The sequence below is a fragment of the Aethalodelphis obliquidens genome, unplaced genomic scaffold (assembly GCF_003676395.1).
Source record: "Aethalodelphis obliquidens isolate GAN/ISIS:26980383/991018 unplaced genomic scaffold, ASM367639v1 scaffold12, whole genome shotgun sequence".
Taxonomy (NCBI): Eukaryota; Metazoa; Chordata; class Mammalia; order Artiodactyla; family Delphinidae; genus Aethalodelphis; species Aethalodelphis obliquidens.
The window spans coordinates 30,652,200-30,671,020 of NW_020837956.1; the positions used below are offsets into that span (position 1 = coordinate 30,652,200).

Here is an 18,821-nt window from a genome sequence, read left to right on the forward strand (position 1 = left end):
AAAAAAAAAAAAAAAAAAAAAAAAAAAAAATCTCTCGTGTCCCCCAAGCATATTCCTATAAAGTAGTAATGCTCTGCTATGTTTCTTTCATAACCATGAAAGAATTGCTGCTATTGTGAAACGTGCTTTTCTCCACTGTTTTCTCTGAATGATAGGACCCAAGGGACAATTTTTAGGAGCTAGCCTCTGTCTCTAACATGCCCCAATGAGTCTTTTTTTTTTTTTTTTTTTTTTTGGTAACTTACCGTTAATGAATTTCCATTAGACCTTCTTGAATAACTGCAAGACTTTATATAGTCTTAACTAAAAAATAATAGATTAGAACTATGCCAAGCAACACTATTTAAAGGATTGGTGGCAGGCATAAGAACTAGAAAATTAACAGAAAGACTCACAGGAAGATCATTTTTAGAGTCAGAGAGGTGAGTCTCCTTTGAATACTCTATAATGAAGAAACTTCTCTTCACTTTCCCTCTTTAATATTTATCCCTCATCATCTGACAACTTCTCCAAATTCTTGATAAGAACATCTAATCTCCTACTTTACATAGATGCATAATATGCATGTAATTCTTGATTCCACCATCTCTCCTCAAAACTGTTCTATCCCTAGTCATTGCCAAATATCCAGTTGCTCAGGCCAGAAACCTAGCAGTCATTCTTGATTGTTCTCTTTACTTCACTCTCTAACAGCAACTTGATCAACAAGTCCCCTGTCTCCAAAACACATCCTAAATCCCCGTTTCTAAAGATACTCTTCTAGTGCCTGAAGTCTGCTAACTGGCCTCTCTGCTTCTACTTTTTGCCACCCACGCAATCATCCTCCCCATAGAAGCCACAATGATATTATTTAAAAATCTAAAACATATTTAAAAATCTTCATCTCTCTGGTAATGGACAGTGAATTTCCTTAAGGGTGACATAACTTCTGTTTGTTACCAGTTAATTTACTTCATTTATGGTGCTATCTTATAGTCAGTTGTAAAATGCAAAAAATATTAATGTAAAATTACAAAGCATTCTAAATGTAATGCATTCTTTTAAAATACTATTTTAGGATTATCTTCAATAGATCTACAACCTAAGGTCTTTGTGCTCCTTTTGAAAATCACTTGTAAAAGCAGAATATTAAACAAATACCTCAATAGTTCTGAAAGGGTAAAATTATGTGAAATATCTTATGAAAAATTACACCATGTGTGTGTTTGGTTTTTTTGGCTGTGCTGTGTGGCTTGTGGGATCTCAGTTTTCCACTAAAGGACTGAACCTGGGCCACGGCAGTGAAAGCCCAGAATCCTAACTACGAGGCCACCAGGGAACTCCCCATAACATGTTTTAAGGATGCACTTAATCTAAAATGTCTATTTCCACGATCTATTATTTCCCATTCCTTGTCACTTTCTTTGCACCAGCCCTTCCTTTGAAGTGATATTAAGTAGCAATGGTAAGACTGTAAAAGCATTTAAAGTTCCCAAAGGGGACAGAATGCAACAACTTTTAAGATATTCAAGTACAACTACACTCAAAGATAGAACAGATGGTTCTTGCATGAGGTCATGATCAACCTGAAAAGGCTGCTTGAAAATAGCTCAGCATTAAGTAAAATTTAAAAATACTACACATAGCAAGCTCACCCCAAACTGTGTATAATTTTATCTTCCATTTTTATTTTAATAGGTGAAATTTGAAATTTTTTATGATGTAAGATTTGGTGAGTCTCTTCTCCTATCTTTCATAACGTAATGATTTCATTGACATCAATCTGCTCATGCAATCAATGTATATTACATATATTTTAAAAAGTCTCCTAATATAGTTCTTAAGAACTAATGTGATGCAAGAATACTTATGTGAATCAACGAAGTCAGAACAACCCACAGCAAATAACTTTATAGCCTACTAGTGGCTTCAATTTATATGCTTTAGTGAAAGGGCATTGGACTTGGGATAGAAAACCTAAAATTTTGATCTTGGATATACACTGACTAGCTGTACAACCTTGGGAGGACATTTAAGCCATCTACAAAATGAGAGGTATTAAACCAAATGAATTACAAGATTCTGATATCTTTCGAATCTCATCAACAATTCTGATAGCTTGGTATTAAAAACAAATCACTCTATTTCAGATATTATTTCTTGGTAGAAAGAACATGAATTTCTAGTTTAAAAAAAGAGCTTAAGAATCCCCTTCAGGTTAAAACAAAACCAAATCCTTTGATGTAACCATATGGTACCCATAAATCAATTTATGCTCCTAAAACTTCCTTAAAAGCTAATAAGCTTTATTGGTTAATTATAAAACTGAATGAGGTGAGAAAAGCACAGAACCTTGCTAATTCCACTAATGAATCAAATTTAAAGAACATAAAAGAGGTAAATGGTTTGATATGCAAAAATATACATTTTATTAAACTAACAGCTTTCCAGTTTTATTTCAGTTTTAAGCAGAAACATTAGAAACAAATTTTTTTAACAATAAAGCAGGAACTACTTTAAATTTCCCAATTCCCATGCAGATGACTCTATTTCATATAAAGTTAGGTAAACTGTATAAAGCTTATTTCAATTCAGGATTGTATTGTATAGGACTTACCACATAATTTCAGTAATTAATGCTGTGTTTATTATTTCTTCAGTTTTATTTTCATATGAATTTAGCTTAAACTTTGAAGAATAATATAACACAGGCTTAAATTACTTGTTATTAATAAACATTTATTAAATGCCTACTATTAACCAGAATTCTTCTTGGTGCTGGAGATACAATACTGAAAGATCAAGCCCTGCATTTAAGGACCGTGGTTAGGTGAGATTAGAGATAAAAAGGGAATTATAACAATGTGACAAGTACAGGCACAGAAGTAAGGCTAGAGAACTACAGGAGTAAATAGAGCTAAAGAAGGTATCCTACCTAGTGTAGGGCATCAAGGAAGACTTCTTAAAGGAAGTGACATATAAGCAGAGACCTCCCAGCTGTGCTTCCCATCTTTTACCCACAAGGACCACTTGGGCCAGATGTCGTAGTGTTTTCACCTATTTCGACTATGTCATATGTGTATCATGGCAAAGGCCAGGAAAGGAACATATACTTGATCATCTTTAGAAGTAAAAGGGTAGGAATTTCCTTACTGGAGACCAGAAGTTTGACATCAATTTCTTCGGGGGTGTTCTGGGTTAGCAGTAAATACCCCTTTTTTCCATCTAGAAAGGAAGATTTTGGGGTATAGAAAGTATATTACGTGAAGGGCTGCCACGTGAAGAGCTGTGTAAAGACAGAGGCGGTAGCTTAATGTCGGGTTGAGAAAGCGCTGAAAGCTAAGCCAAGGACCTTAAACTTCTTTAGTTCCGATGTTTATTGAGAGCGTTTGCAAGGTAGGCACGCGCCAGCGGAAAGAAAGATTGTAAATAAACAACCACAATGCCTTAAGATAACTGCTATAATGGAAGTATTTCCAAAACACAAAGTTAACACCAAAAAAGAGGAACACCCAAGTGTGCCCAAGGGGATCAGGGAAGGCTCGCCCAGGATGGCCTTGAACCAGGCGTGGGAGTGTACCCCACGGTGCCCGGGAGAAGGACATTCGGGACCCAGCGGCCTCGGCACGGCCGCCAGAGCGCGGAGCCGCGGCGGACAGCTCCCACGCGCCGGGGCGAACCGCAGGGACTGGGAGACTCCGGGCTCGGAAAGCAGGGCTGAATCCGGCCGGGAGCTTCGGACTGCTGTCCTCCTGGACCCAAAGGGAGCCTTTTGGGAGGAGGGGGCGGGTGCGACAGGGACACGAACACAGAGCTCGCCCCCAACCCAGACTGCAAAGGAGCCAGTGGACGGACACAGGCGGTGCCGTCTCTCCACCGTTCTGCGGGACTTACCGGGACAACCCTTCCTCCTTGGTTTTGAAAGACGCCCTTCCGTGATTTACCAGTTTGGCCTGAATCTTAACTACTGCTGTCTACAAGTTTCTAAATTTCCTCTTCTCAAAAAATAAAAAAAGAAAAGGAAAGACTTTCTCTTTCCTTCCCCAAGCAAAGTCGACCGTTTGGCGCCTAGCACCCTGCCCCGGAAAGCTCCTGGGGAGCACTTCGAATTCGGTGCCTTCTCGTCCATGGCCCCGCCTCTTCCGGGAAGTGACTGTCCCCTTTCCGCGACCGCGGCCGTACGCTCGGCTTCTCGGGCTCCCAGCCGGTCGCTGTACGCATGGGTGGAACTGTAGTCCTGGGGCTCCGAGCTTTCTTCACTTTCACTTAGGCAAATCACCCGCCCCGCTCCCCGCGTCCCGCTATCGCCGAGCCCTAAGCTTCTACAAGCTTTCTCCGTCCGCCCAGGGGCACTTCCGGCCCCTCTTAGACGCCAGTGGCGCGAAAAACCCCGAACTGCGCACGCGCGGGCGGAGTCCCGGCGGGAGGGGGGGCGGGGCGCAGGCGCGGAGTGTCCCGCGGTGGGCGCCGGGGCGGCCGGGCTGCTGCCTTCTCCCGCTGTGGGCGCGCAGAACCCCGCGGGCCGACGGCGGCCGGCCGACGCCGAGACGCCCCTCGGGTGGCTTTAGCGTCCTGTTGCGCCACGGCCGCCCCGCCGATCAGGTTCCTTCGGGAGACTTCGACTTGTTCGAGGTAGGGTGAGGGCGCGCGCCGTCGCTCTCCCTTGCTGCGGGTCCATGCCCCTCCACCGCACTCGTAGCTGGCGCCCCCAGCCCACCTGGTGGCGGCCGGGTCAGCGAAGCTGCTACAGTGTCTAGGGGGCCCGGGCGGCCCGGCCCACGGCCGGCGGGGATCTTCTCGCCCTCTCCGCAGGCGGCACAGGTCCCCTCAGCCGCGGGAAACTTGCCCGTGTGTCCGCTGGGCTCCGCCCTCGAGCGGCTCTGGCGGCGAGGCTTGCCAATGCCGGCTCGGGCTGCGGGACCCGGCGCGCGGCCCAAAACGGCCCTTTAGGCTTTGACGAGGGGCTTGGGGGGTATAAGGGTCGGGGGGTGAGGTTGGGTTCGGGAATCGGGCTTTTATCACCCGTTTGATGGTACCTCGCAAGTAGCAACTTAAGAATGTTTAAGAGATGTATGTAAGTATTACTTAAATTGGATTTGCTGCTAAAATGCCAGTTTCATGAGAACGCAAACTCTTCTGTACCTGGAAGAATTAAATTATGATGTTTGGAGGTTTTATGATGTTATTTCTTTTCCCTGATTTTCTCGTGGAGATGAGCTGGAGAAGAATCACTATTGGGAATTGCGGAACACAGGACTCAAGGGTAGAGAAAGGGCTTGAGAGGATCCTGGGATAATTCCTAGAAAGAGCAACTATTTGCTGTTTAAACCCTGAAGACAGAACTTATGTGAGTGCTTACTGCTCTGTATATTTCATGAGGAGACGATTACAAGCGAGTGTTTTGAAGACAAGCTACTCTGGAATGTATATTCAAAAGAAAAAGAGTCCAAATTCGCTGACGGCTTTTAGACGGCTGCTATGTAGTCTTTTAAAATGTTCACTGGCACATGCACTTGCTTGCAGAGAGTTCCATGGGTGCATGAGTGGAGAGGGACCATATTGGAACTACTTAGATTTACTTTATCTCGTTCTTTTACTGTGTGAAATATGCAGAGTAATAATTTCCTATGAGAATGTGTATTTACAGTTGTGTTGTTTTTTTTTCCTTGAATGGCTGTAAGTACAAAGAAGTTTGGAGATTACTAGAATATTGCTTAAAAAACATGTTTTTGTGCAAGACAGAACCAGTGTTAATGTGACCCCCGACAAGTCAGTACCACCTCTGCAAATATCAGTTCCTTTTCTGTAATTGGAGAAAATAACATGGTCCCTAACTCACAGGATTCTTAAATATGTGAGGGTGGGGGGATAGAGAGAGAGAGTTAGAGTTTTATCTCTGTACCTGTCTATAATTAGTATGAAGTATTTAGAATTGAGCCTGGCAAAAGTCAGCACAAATGGCATATTAAAGTGGTTACAGTGAAAAACCAGTTTCATTCTCAAAAGTTTATTTTACAGAGTATATTTTACTGAGTGCCTGGATGTAGAATTTTGTGTAAAACCTGCCTAAATCTTGACTATCATATTTAGACCTAAGTTAGGAAAATTAATCAAAGCCGTACTTGGCTTACTTTCAGGAATTAATAAATCAAAATTTTACCACAATAGTATGCATTATATTTAAGGCATAATTAAATGTCACAGTTTTATATATATATATATACACACACACACACACACACACACACACACACACAAGTCCAGATGACTGAGGGTCAAGTGTAGATACTTACATTAATGTTAGTGTTTTGGATTCACTAGTTAATGAGATACATCTTTCTCACTAAACATAGTTTCCCTGGTGACCAAATTCAGAACACTTCCTGTGGCTTTCTTAGCTCCACTCCCAAATCTGCCTCTACTGCAGAGTATATTTTATTGCCTATGGCCTCTCTATCTCAGGAGCACTTAAAACTCAGTGTTTTCAAACAACATAAATGTATTATTTATCCTCCTTCCTTTCCAAACCTGCTCAGTCTACTGATAACGGCATTTAGTATTAAGAGTAAAGGTTGTTTCCGAAAATTAAACACAAGGTAAAATTCTATAAAGCAAGCCCAAGTTTTAATTGGCTTGAATAAGTAATATTAGAGGGACATATCACATTAGAATCCTTTATGTAGTTTTATACATTAACGAAGGATGGACAAGAAGATGAACAGCTTAATATCCAATTTCACTGCCTATAAATAGTCAAACTTGGTTAAACTCAGTTCATACCATGAGGAACCTGGACGTTAAAGAGGTTTGACTTTGGGTTTTGACAACCTGGGTTTGGATCTAGGCTCTGCTAAGTTATAGCTACATAAGTCTGAGTATCTTTTAATTGAGCCTCAATATCCCCTTTTGTAAAATAAGGACAATACTTAGAAGGATGTTGAGGATTAAAGGAAAGGCTTGTACCTCTTAATCCCCTTCGGGTATTTCATCCCCAACCCCTCCCTCTGGCAACTATACGTTTGTTCTCTGTATCTGTGAGTCTGTTTTCATTTTGTTTTGTTTCTTCTGTTTTTTAGATTCCACATATAAGTGAGATCATATGGGTATTTGTCTTCCTCTGTCTGACTTATTTCATTTAGCATAATACCCTTTAGATTCACCCATGTTGTTGCAAATGGCAAGATTTCATTTTTAATGGTTGTGTAATATTCCATTGTGTGTGTATGTGTGTATCACACCTTTATCCATTTATCTGTTGATGGACACTTAGGTTCCTTCCATATCTTGCCTATTGTAAATATTGCTGCAGTGAACATTGATGTGCATGCCACTGCTTTTGTTCAGCACCCCTTATCCTTTAGAGACTGGTCTCTTTTGCCCCTATTCTTACTCTCTCTGTTTCGTTTGTCTTCTATATTGAGGTCACAGGGATTTTTTAAAACACAAATCTGAGTGTTCACATTTTATTATCTGAAGTGCTGTGCTTAGTACTTCCTAGTTTTGCTTATCTGGAATTGTTTGATGGATGGCCTAATGACTTTTTTCACTTATTTATATTATTTATTATCTATTGCATCTCACATTACTTCATGATATATTCCAAGTAGTGTGCTTAATTAATTCAGTACATTAAAAATGAGGTGATATAATGCAGAATGAATTTGTCTGTGGTGGTGGGAGAAGTGGAATTGGGAATGAGGTAAGTAGTCCATGGCAGATTCAGAAGCAGCAACAGTTTGCCTTTTCTTAACCATTGTTTTCTATTAATAATTCCAGTTCTGTTATGACTGTTCTCACTGCTGTTAACCCCTACTTTGATATGAATGGGAAGTGTGAATCACTGCATACTCACAATAAATTTGAAAATTTAGAAATTTATAGTCCTTTGTTAAAATGCTTTTGGTCTCTATCAAATTTCCTGTGTACATGCTTGCTGTAATTAACCCTTGGTGATTGATTTTTCTTCTTGAACTTTTTTTTTATTGAGAATCTGCATATTTGTTACTGTTCCTGCTCTGATGGAGTTTGCTTTCTGCGAGGGGGAAATGATATGTCCCTTAATTTTAATTTTTTTATTGTAAATAAACAAATATTAAAGACCATGAAGAGCTTTATGGATATATTGAAAATCCCAGAGGAGTTTTTTTTTTCTATTTTTATATATTGCAGGATATTAAAAGTGTTTTTCTTTGCATCTGTTTATATGTCTCTTTAGCCTATTAGAAACAATTTTACTATTGTAACCTAAAATTAACTCTCAAGACATTCATGTGTGTTTTTAAAAATCCATTATCATTAAATTACAAAGTGATTCCTATTTTAAAAGGTAGGATCCTTCAGTGTCTGTTAGATGCAAGTTACCATGGCAACCTAACAGCAAACTGCAAATCCCAGGCTAAGCACAGCAAATAAAAAACATCATTGTCACGTAGCACACTGTCTTCCGTCTTGTATAGAATCTCACATTCGTTGTGAGGAGCTAATCACATTTACCTTCATGCCCCTTGCTCCCCCCAATTTTACCTGAAAAACTACCATTTTCTAATGGTAAAATACTAAAATCAGTCAGCTGATGTGTCTGCTAACTGCAAGGTCATGTATTAAGCATTAATAAAAACAGTGTCTAAAAGAGCATTTAATGTTGGGAAAACCAAAAAGTAATGTGTCTTCTTTGCTCTTCTATAATAAATAAATTACTGTAATTGAGAAAGGAATAGAGGTGTGGGTGGGAAAGAAGGGAGTGTTGGGAAAATAATAGCCTGGTGGTATTCTAGGGAACTTAAATTAGCAACAGGCTGAAACTAATATACATTAATTCTTGCTATTAAATAATTTGAGAATTGTTTGATTTTCAAGTTCTGACTTGTGTAAGAGATTCAAAATAAACATTATTTGTAAAAAAGATGGTGAATATTATGTAATTGTGACTGTAACACTAGTACTGTCTCAAAAGGTATTTGTTAAGTGTCCTTCTTTGGATGTTAACTAATATACCTTTTAAGTGGTATTTGATTTATCATGATAAATTAGGTTCCTTATTGACTTCAGGATAGGATAAAGTCCCAAGTTTTTTAATGTTGTTTACAACAGTTCTTCTCAGACTTCAATGTGCCTGTGGGTCACCCGAGACCTTGTTAAAATGAAGCTTCAGATTCAGTTGGTTTAAATTGAGGCCTGAGATTCTGGGTATCTAATATGTTCCTCGGAGATGCAGACGGCTGCTTGATGGTCCTTGGACCACATTTTGAATATCAAGTCTACCAGTCATTCTATGGCTGGCTTCTTCTCTGCTGCCCTAACTTTATTACTGGTAGCTATGCCTTGTCCTTTATGGCACTGTGTCATGGACATGCTTATAGTATCCCCTACAGTAGCAGTTTGCCAAGTGTGGTCCAGGGATCCATGAGACTCTTTCAAAGGGTCTACAAGATCAAAATTGTTTTCATAATTATTGTAAGATGTTATTTCCCTTTGTCATGTTCATTCACTTGTGACTGTACAATGGAGTTTTCCAGAGGTTACAGACATGTGATGATGCCATCGCTCTGGCGACTGATAGAATGTGTACTTGTGTGTTGCTTGTTTTAAAAGTTTTTCAGTTTTATTTTATAATATGGTAAATATTGGTAGATTTAAACAAAAGCTCTTTGAGGTCCTTGGTACTTTTTAAGACACCACAACCTTTGAGAACCGCTGCCCTATGGTTTTTTTAGGCCATGGACACAAAGACTCACATCTAAAACTTTACCAGAGCTCTTTCCATAGCTTACGGTGGCTGTTCAGTTAGGGTGGGAGTTTCAGCCCCCCACGTGGACACTGCAGTGGGGTGGCCTCCTCACCTTTCTGGGCAGTGGTAAAAGGCCTCCTCTGACACCATGCAAGGGGGAATGGGAGTAAGTAGCATCCTGTTACCTCCTGTTGGGGGTGGACATCTAAGTTCTCCACCTGATGCCATCATCATGGCTCCCTACTTGGCCTACACAGCCTTCTCTGAAACTAGCTTCACCAGGGTGGAAGTCCAGGCTACCTACTTGGCCTTTGCTGGTGTTGGGGGGGAAGAGGAAGGGCCAACAGTTCTTTTAGTGATATTTGACTGGAGTAGAGTGATTATTGTCTAAAAGTTTCCTGTCTTGTTAGGCTCCCCTTTTCCTGCTCCTTTGTCTAGAGTGAGCAAGCTTTCATTAGGCTTTTTTTTGTTTTTGCGGTACGCGGGCCTCTCACCGCTGTGGACTCTCCCATAGCGGAGCACAGGCTCTGGATGCGCAGGCTCAGCGGCCATGGCTCACGGGCCCAGCCGCTCTGCGGCATGTGGGATCTTCCCGGACCGGGACACGAACCCGTGTCCTCTGCATCGGCAGGCGGACTCTCAACCACTGCACCACCAGGGAAGCCCTCATTAGGCATTTTTGTTTTTCCCCTGCACCCGTTGGTGTTTCCCCTGTTGCTGGCTTCTCCAAGTCTGGGATAGTTGACGCAAACAAAAACTCAGGGAACTACCACGATGTCATTCCTTGGGTCACGTGGTTCCTAGCCAATCTGCCTCCTTCAGAGTCGTCTTATGTTTATTTTATAGTATATATTTTTCAAGGATTTTAGTTTTACTAAGCAGGGAGAATAGGGAAAATTACATCTATTCCTTCTTCCTGAAAGTGGATGTCTGATTGCTTTTATTAACTTGCACTTTGAGATAAAGAATTAGAGACTAAACTCCAGCCCCACTGCATATCTCTTATATTTGGTTGTATAAAAATATATGAATAAACATTAAAATATTTTCATTAAAGAAAAACTAGGTTTGAAAAACGCAAATAACTACTTTTGGGAGAAAAAAGTTTAAATTTAATTAAATAGAATTGATGTGAAAGGAGTCATGACCACAGTTGAGGATTTTACAAAACAAGATAATTTTGTGTAGTAAATTTGAAGCTTTAAATTATCAGTGTTCTGGAAAATAAAATTATAGCAAACTTGTTCTAGGAAGATATAATGAACCTGTAATAACCAGTGTACAAAAAAGAAATTGAAATGATTTCATAAAATTAAAATAGTCTCCAATATCTAATAGCTTTAAGCTTAGTTCTTTCTCACTTTCAGAAAACATTTCAATGTCATGCCAGAGTGGTGATTTAAGAGCATTAAAAAGATGGGGGAGGGTGGGCTTCCCTGGTGGCGCAGTGGTTGAGAGTCTGCCTGCCGATGCAGGGGACACTGGTTCATGCCCCTGTCTGGGAGGATCCCGCATGCCGTGGAGCGGCTGGGCCCGTGAGCTGTGGCCGCTGAGCCTGCGCGTCCGGAGCTTGTGCTCCGCAATGGGAGAGGCCACAGCAGTGAGAGGCCCACATACCGCAAAAAGAAAAAAAAAAAAAAAAAAAGGGATGGGGAGGGCTTCCCTGGTGGCGCAGTGGTTAAGAGTTAAGAATCCGCTTGCCAATGCAGAGGACACGGATTTGAGCCCTGGTCCGGGAAGTTTCCACATGCCGTGGAGCAACTAAGCCCATGCGCCACAACTACTAAGCCTGTGCTCTAGAGCCCACAAGCCATAACTACTGAGCCCGCATGCCACAACTACTGAAGCCTGCATGCCTAGAGCACATGCTCCGCACAAGAGAAGCCACCACAATGAGAAGCCCACGCAGCGCAATGGAGAGTAGCCCTGTTCACCCACGCGCAGCAATGAAGACCCAACGCAGCCAAAAATAAATAAATAAAATAAATATATTAAAAAAAAAAACGATAGGGAAACTACCCAGTTCACTTAATGAAGCATGCATTGTCACAATAAAACCTGTCAAAGATAGTTCCCCAAAGCAGTTCCAACACAGTATGTATAGACATTTGATGTTTCTGCAAAATTGGTTCTGTCAGTGTAACTTAAGAAAGCAGTGGGTAAAAATTAAACACTGTACGAATGTCCGTCTCGCCTGCCCTCCTTCTCTCACATCTCTGCTCTAGGCTCCCTGTTCTCTGTCTACTACATGCCGTCTTTGTAACACCGCTCCACTAGCCCCCCAGCCTCCCCACACACACACACTTAAGCTTGGCTGTCTTGCCCTGCAGGTACATCAGCAAGTGGAGCTTTCCTCTCTTCTACTGAGAACTGACTTGAATCTTTCAATCCAAATGCATGAGAGAGAAAATCTCATTTAACCCACCGCTGCCATGTACCTGGTACAAACAGGGTTGCTATAGTATAGCACTAGGGGCACCTAAATGGGTTGAGAGTAGAGCTATTTTTCATATTCTTACATCTTAGAAATTTTTTATTACCTATGCTGTGGATTTTTCTTTCCAGTTATTCAGCAAACAGTTATTGGGTACCTATCATTTTAGATCTCTAAGTGAATTTTTAAGAGAAAAATGAAAGCAACATTTGGAGTAGTCAACCATTTAATTTCAATCAAAGACCATCAGCTTTGACTTGAGATGCAGCATTTATATGTTTAGAAAATCTTGATGATGTTCATTTTCTAGGTATAAATTTTATAGTATATCAGTAAAAAACAAAAACAAAAAAACAGACAATCAGCATGGGCTGATTCTTTGGAGAAGAGTTAAGGGACACTATTGATGCTAGGCAGCACTGCTCCAAATATGCTTCTTTGGGAAAATAATTAAAATTAGTTTTATGTGGTTCACCATTTATAAGTTATAAAAATTGGATGATTGCTCTGGAATCATTTCAGAGGCATTATGCCATCTCTATCAATAGATCCGCAGTTTCACAAATAAGATCTTTTACCTTTTGTGAGCTTAGGAGTTAAAACACTTAGGCCCATATGAGTAAAAACCTGGGTCATAAATCATTCTGAAGTAAAATCAACTAGTGTAGCAAATGCAGATTTTTTTTTTTTTTTTAACAAAAATTTATTATCTTATACTTCTGTAGGTTAGAAGTCTGACATGTCTGCCTGGGCGAAAATCAAGGGAGCAGTAGGACTGCATTCCTTTCTGGAGGTTCTTGACTTATCTGTGTCCTTGCCTTTCCAGCCTCTAGTGACCACCTTCATCTTTTGGCTCACGGCCCCCTCCCTCCATGCAGATGATAGTTCTAACTTTTTAAAGTAAATATGAATGGATATAGTACTAAAACTTAAGCTTTGTCTGTCTGATTTTGTTTAGTTTTTTAAGGTATATGGAACAATCTTATGGATGCTATACATGATTTTCTTCATTGTCCCTAATATTTGTTTAGACCTGATGGCCAAAAGAAAGGAAGGAAATTTCTTCTCTCCTGGAAATGCCAAAAGACCAAGACAAGAAGAGCTGGATGATTTTGATAAAGATGGTGACGAAGATGAATGTACAGTTTCTTTCACTAATGGTACCTCTGCTTTGGTGAGTGCAAAATTACAATATTATGTCTTTTGATTTGCATGTTTCTCATGTCTGGTTTATATGTCATATTCTTAATTCAGTATCAGGAGCTGGGTCTCTGCAGAGGAAAAGTAATATGAATTTTAAAAAGCTGAGATAAAATCATCTCACTAATTTTGAAGTTTATGTTAATGATTAGAAAAAATTAGTAGAGAAAACAACGAAACAAGGAGCTGGTTCTTTGGAAAGATCAATAAAATTGACAAACCTCTACTAAGATTGACAAAGGGGAGAAAAGAGAGAAGACACAAATTACTAATATCAGGAATGAAACAGAGGATATGACCACAGACTCTGCAAACATCAGAAGGATAATAAGGGAATACTGTTAACAACTCTACACACATAGATTCACAGCTTAGAAAGAGTGGACCAGTTCCTCGAAAAGCACAAACTACCACAATTCATTCAATATGAAATAGATCATAATCACTCTGTAACTATAAAGGAAATTTAATTCATCATTTAAAAACTCCCCAAAAAGATATCTTCAGTTCCAGTTGGTTTGATTGGAGAATTGTACCAAATGTTCAGGTTCAGGTTCAGGTTCGGGTTAGCATTCAGGAACAATTCTTAGACTTAACATCAAATGTACAAACCATTAAATGAAAAATTGATAAATTGGACCTCATCAAAATTAAAAACTTTTCTTCTGCAAAAGACCCTGTTATAAGGATGGAAAGTCAAGCCAGGAGAATATTTGCAAATCACATATCTAACAAAGTTCTAATATCTTGTTTGTATAAAGAACTCTCAAAATTCAGCAGTAAAAAGCAAATAATCCAATTTGAGAATGGGCAGAAGACATAAAGAGACATTTCACTGAAGAAGAGGATATACAGATGCAAATAAGCACATGGCATGATGTTCAGCATAATTTTTCATCAGGGAGATTCAAATTAAGACTACAATGAGATATCACTGCATACCCATCAGAATGGCTAAAATTTTTTGAAAAGTGACAACACCGGGCTTCCCTGGTGGCGCAGTGGTTGGGAGTCTGCCTGCCGATGCAGGGGACGCGGGTTCGTGCCCCGGTCCGGGAAGATCCCACATGCCACAGAGCGGCTGGGCCCGTGAGCCATGGCCGCTGAGCCTGCGCGTCCGGAGCCTGTGCTCCGCAACGGGAGAGGCCACAACAGTGAGAGGCCCGCATACTGCAAAAAAAAAAAAAAAAAAAGAAAAGTGACAACACCATATGCTGGTGAGGATGCAGAGACACTGGATCGTTCAGTGGTGGGAATGTAAAATGATACAGTCACTCTGGGAAATAGTTTGGCAGTTTCTCTAAGAAATTTCACATGCAACTATATCATATAAGCCAGCATCTGTCACAGAGAAAAGAAGATTTATCTTCACACAAAAATCTATACATGAATGTCCATAGCAGCTTTATTCGTAATAGTCCAAAACTGACAATCCAGATGTCACACAGTGAGTGAGTAGTTAGGCGTGCTGAGGTACATCTGTACCCTGAGATACTACTTAGCAAAAGAAAGCAGTGAAGTACTGATACAGGCAAAAATGGATAGTTATGCTGAGCAAAAAAAAAAGCCAATCTCAAAAGCTTACATTCTGTGTGATCTTGAAATGGCAGTGTTTCAGAAATGGAGAACAGATAATTGGGCCAGGTGTTAAGGAGGGGGTGGATTGGGTGGGATGTGGATGGGGCTCTAAAAGGACAACGTGAAGGATACTTGTGATGGAAATCTTCTGTATCGTCACTGTATCAATACGAATATGCTAGTTGTGGTATTGTACTGTAGTTTTCGAGGTGTCACCTTGGGCAGGAACTGGGTAAAGGATTCACAGGATCTCTCTGTATTATTTCTTACAACTGCATCTGAGTCTTCAGTTAGATCAAAATAAAACGTATTTTTAAAAAGTCTTCAACCACGATTTTCAGTATTCTACTCATACAAGGATGTAAATGTTTTCTGCTTTTTAATAAGCTGGTGTCTAGTAGAAGAGAGCCAGGGATTTTTAAAATAAATGACTAAAAAGGCTGGAGACGTTAAGTGTTCTTTAAAAACGTTTGGAAGGTTTGGTAAAATATGTTTGATTTATTTTCGTATTTTTAACTACGAAGTCTGACCACTCTGTGCCGAACTTTTGCTTGAAACATTGATAAACCTTCTCTAATTTAATTATGACATATATTCACAATATGAGAATTATAATTACATATCCTCCCCTCAGTGGGGGACATTTAGCAGTGTCTGAATATATTTTTGGTTGTCACAACTAGGGTGGGGGGAGAGTGCTACTGGCATCTGGTGGGTAGCAGCTAGGGATGCTGTTCAACATCTCACAATGCACAAGACAGCCTCTTTCCAACAAAAATGATCTGACTCAAATGTTGGTATTGTCCGTATTAAGAAACCTTGATACACTTATTAGATCCTATAAGGACTTTAGAATGAGTGGTTAATCATATAAGGTCTCCATTTAATAGCATTTACTCATTGACTAAAGTTAACATTTAAAATTATACTTTCTGGCCTTCCCTGGTGGCGTAGTGGTTGAGAGTCCGCCTGCCGTTGCAGGGGACACGGGTTCGTGCCCCAGTCCGGGAAGATCCCACATGCCGTGGAGCGGCTGGGCCCCTGAGCCATGGCCGCTGAGCCTGCACGTCCAGAGCCTGTGCTCTGCAATGGGAGAGGCCACAACAGTGAGAGGCCCGCATACCGCAAAAAAATAACCACTATACTTTCTGTAACATTTTTCATTGGTAGCACTGCTAATCTTTCTCTTCTAGCAAATGATTGGTTGATTGTAGTGAGTGAATTCGATTGTTTTCTCTCGTTTTTTTAATTAATAGACAGCAGCAGAAGTTGGAATCATTGAGAGTATTCAGCTCAGAAACTTCATGTGTCATTCGATGCTTGGACCCTTTAAATTTGGTTCTAATGTCAACTTTGTTGTTGGCAATAATGGAAGTAAGTGCTTTTGCCCTCCTTCTTATTTGACTTTGAACAGTACCTTGAGATCAGAATGCACTAACTTTTTAAAATAGGTGACTACTAGCGCTGATAAATCTAAGGTGTAGACCTCTGATTTGTGGTCATGAACTTTTTCAGTATTGCCTGCCAGTCTGCACTTTAAGAAATGAGTTAACTTTAGGCTCATTATGCAACAGGGATAAACATTTCCTGCTTATTCTTCTGAATCTGTGTACCTTGGAATTCATACCACAGAAGAGTAGGCAAGCTATCCTCATTGCAACTGAGGCAGGCCTGTGTCTTATATCTATTAAATGTTGTAAGAGCGTGAATAAAGTGCCTTGGGAATCCAAACTTGAAAGAAACTAATTCTTACGGTTGTGGCCAATGAAAGCTTTAAGAAGAGGTGGTATTTGTGGTGGTACTTGAATAAAAATGAAAAATTCTTTAGATCTTATTGGGGAAGAAGAAGCTGAGATGTTCCAGGCAAAGATTGCTCATCACCAAAGGTTGGGAGGGGTAGAAGCAGATGTATATGGAGAGAGGTGAACAACCTCATAGGGTTTTATCATATCATACATGGTAGGGAGGGGCAGAAGCATACACTGGAGAATCAGTTGTAGGTAATGTTGAGGATATTGACTGCCATGATAAATATTTGGGGATTTCGTTCACAAGTCAGTGGGGAAGCAGTTAAAGTTTTAGAGTATAGAGGTGACACGGTGAAGATTTGTGAAACAAACTGGCCACATTGTAGAGAGTAGATTAGAAGGGGGAAGACATAGGAGTTAGACCAGTTAGGTAGCTTTTGTAGTGGACCCCCGCCAGATGTGAGGTGTTGGCTGCTTGACTGAGCCAGTACAGAGGGAGAGGAGCTTGCCAGGGTCCACAGCTGGTGGCCGTGCTAGAACATGAAACTAGTACAGGTAGCTGCACAGTCTGTTTAGTTGTTGTTCTTTGTTTTCCCTACTCTATTCGGTCAAGAGGAAAGTATTTTCAGAAGGAGGGGATAGACAAAGGAACCAGAGCTACAGGGAGGTCAAACAGGACAAGAAGTAAAGGCAGACTGGTGGGTTGGTTCTGCGGTTAGATCTTCACTCCTGAAACAGCGAAGTTATTAATATAACTTCACAAGTGGTGGAGGCAGTGAATTTGGAAATGAAGAAAAAGGAGAGAGGTAGGATAGGGACTTGAAAGGCATTCCAGGAACTGAATTGGGCTAACCAGTGTGTACTTTGGTTGATTTGGAGTATATTGTGGAAGATGATGAGCTGATAAGAGTTGATTAATTTGGTTGATTGTGGAGTTGAGAAAATGGTTACCATGATTGTTAAAGATTTTGGAATTTTAGCTTGTGATATTTTATGTCTGTTAGGGTAAAAAGAAGTATACTCTTCAAAGAGCTAGCAAGTGAGTAATATTCAAATTAGGAATAATAATTGTCAAAATATTATGTAAAAACATTGTCTATATGACTGATAATTTTTTCATATTTAAGCTCATTCATTCAGTAAATATGTGAGTGCCTATTATGGGCTAATATTGGAGATAAAGCAAATGAATAAAAAACAACAGTCCTGTCCCTCTGGAGCTTGCATTCAAGGTTAAAAATAGTTTCTGGCTTCTGAGAATTTATGGAAAAAGTAAATTTTAATTAAATTAGGATGTAAGAAAAATTAGATGAGTTAAATGTATATGGGTAATTAGAAAGATAAATTCATTTAATAGGCTGATGGGCCAAGATGACACAATGAGAGTTTTAGGTTGGAAAGGTATCAACCATTTTTTCCATTGCCTTATTAGTGGCAAAGATTTGATTCCTGAAATGTACTGATTTTTTTCTAATAGCAACAACTAAATATTTCATGATATGTACAACTTTTTGTTTGTTTTTGGCACTGGAAGAAAATTATAATTGAAGTATAATGCTTTATTTCAGAAATTTTTTTACATCAAATTGTAGGAGTCAGACTTCTCTTTTCTCCCTCTAATGAATGTGATTTCTTCAACACCTGTTTCTTTAGGTGGGAAGAGTGCAGTACTCACAGCTCTTATAGTTGGTCTTGGTGGAAAAGCAGTTGCTACTAACCGAGGATCTTCTTTGAAAGGTTTTGTGAAAGACGGACAGAAGTAAGTGTTTGTTTTCTATGTGTATTTTTCAGTTCTTTAATAAGAAGCAGCTTCTTTAGAATCCCAATTCAGTAGACATGGTAGGAAATGAATTGGCTTCCCGGAACTGAAGCACCGATATCATATCTTTTCATTCCTTTCTCTTGCCCCCTGTTGCCAGCATCGCCCACTGTTGCCTGTTCACCTCTCCCGACAGAATGCTTGTGTCAGTTAGTGCCATGTGCCTGCCCACTGACACTCGTTTCTGTTACCTTTCTGGAAAAACGAGCAGTGATAAATCTGCATACTTCTGTTTACAGGAATATTTATAAATATTGGACTTTGCTGGCTCTTGACCCAAACCCAGCTTCAGCAAGTCCACGTCGCTATGATGTGGGCTAAGGCAGAGTTAGTGAC

At 40.2% G+C, this 18,821-nt stretch overlaps 2 protein-coding genes across 5 annotated transcripts in view; one reads left to right on the plus strand and one right to left on the minus strand.

Annotated features, from left to right (window-relative positions):
- Nucleotides 1–4,340, minus strand: part of GEN1 (GEN1 structure-specific endonuclease) — a 29,309-nt gene extending 24,969 nt beyond the window's left edge. Inside the window, exon 1 of the mRNA XM_027113783.1 lies at nt 3,874–4,340. The gene's annotated coding sequence lies outside the window, so the exon portion shown is untranslated. The remainder of the gene's footprint in view (nt 1–3,873) is intronic.
- Nucleotides 4,341–4,428: 88 nt separating this feature from the next.
- SMC6 (structural maintenance of chromosomes 6) overlaps nt 4,429–18,821 on the plus strand; it is a 77,017-nt gene continuing 62,624 nt past the window's right edge. For 3 of the 4 annotated variants that reach the window (XR_003434174.1, XM_027113781.1, XM_027113782.1), the window contains exons 1-4: nt 4,493–4,611; nt 13,172–13,314; nt 16,175–16,292; nt 18,320–18,425. Coding sequence is in view for 3 of the 4 variants with exons in the window: in XM_027113781.1 (XP_026969582.1) it covers nt 13,177–13,314; nt 16,175–16,292; nt 18,320–18,425 (362 nt within the window). In the remaining variant the exon portion in view is untranslated. Of the gene's footprint in view, nt 4,612–13,171; nt 13,315–16,174; nt 16,293–18,319; nt 18,426–18,821 lie in introns of all 4 variants that reach the window. The other variant, XM_027113780.1, reaches the window with a different exon arrangement.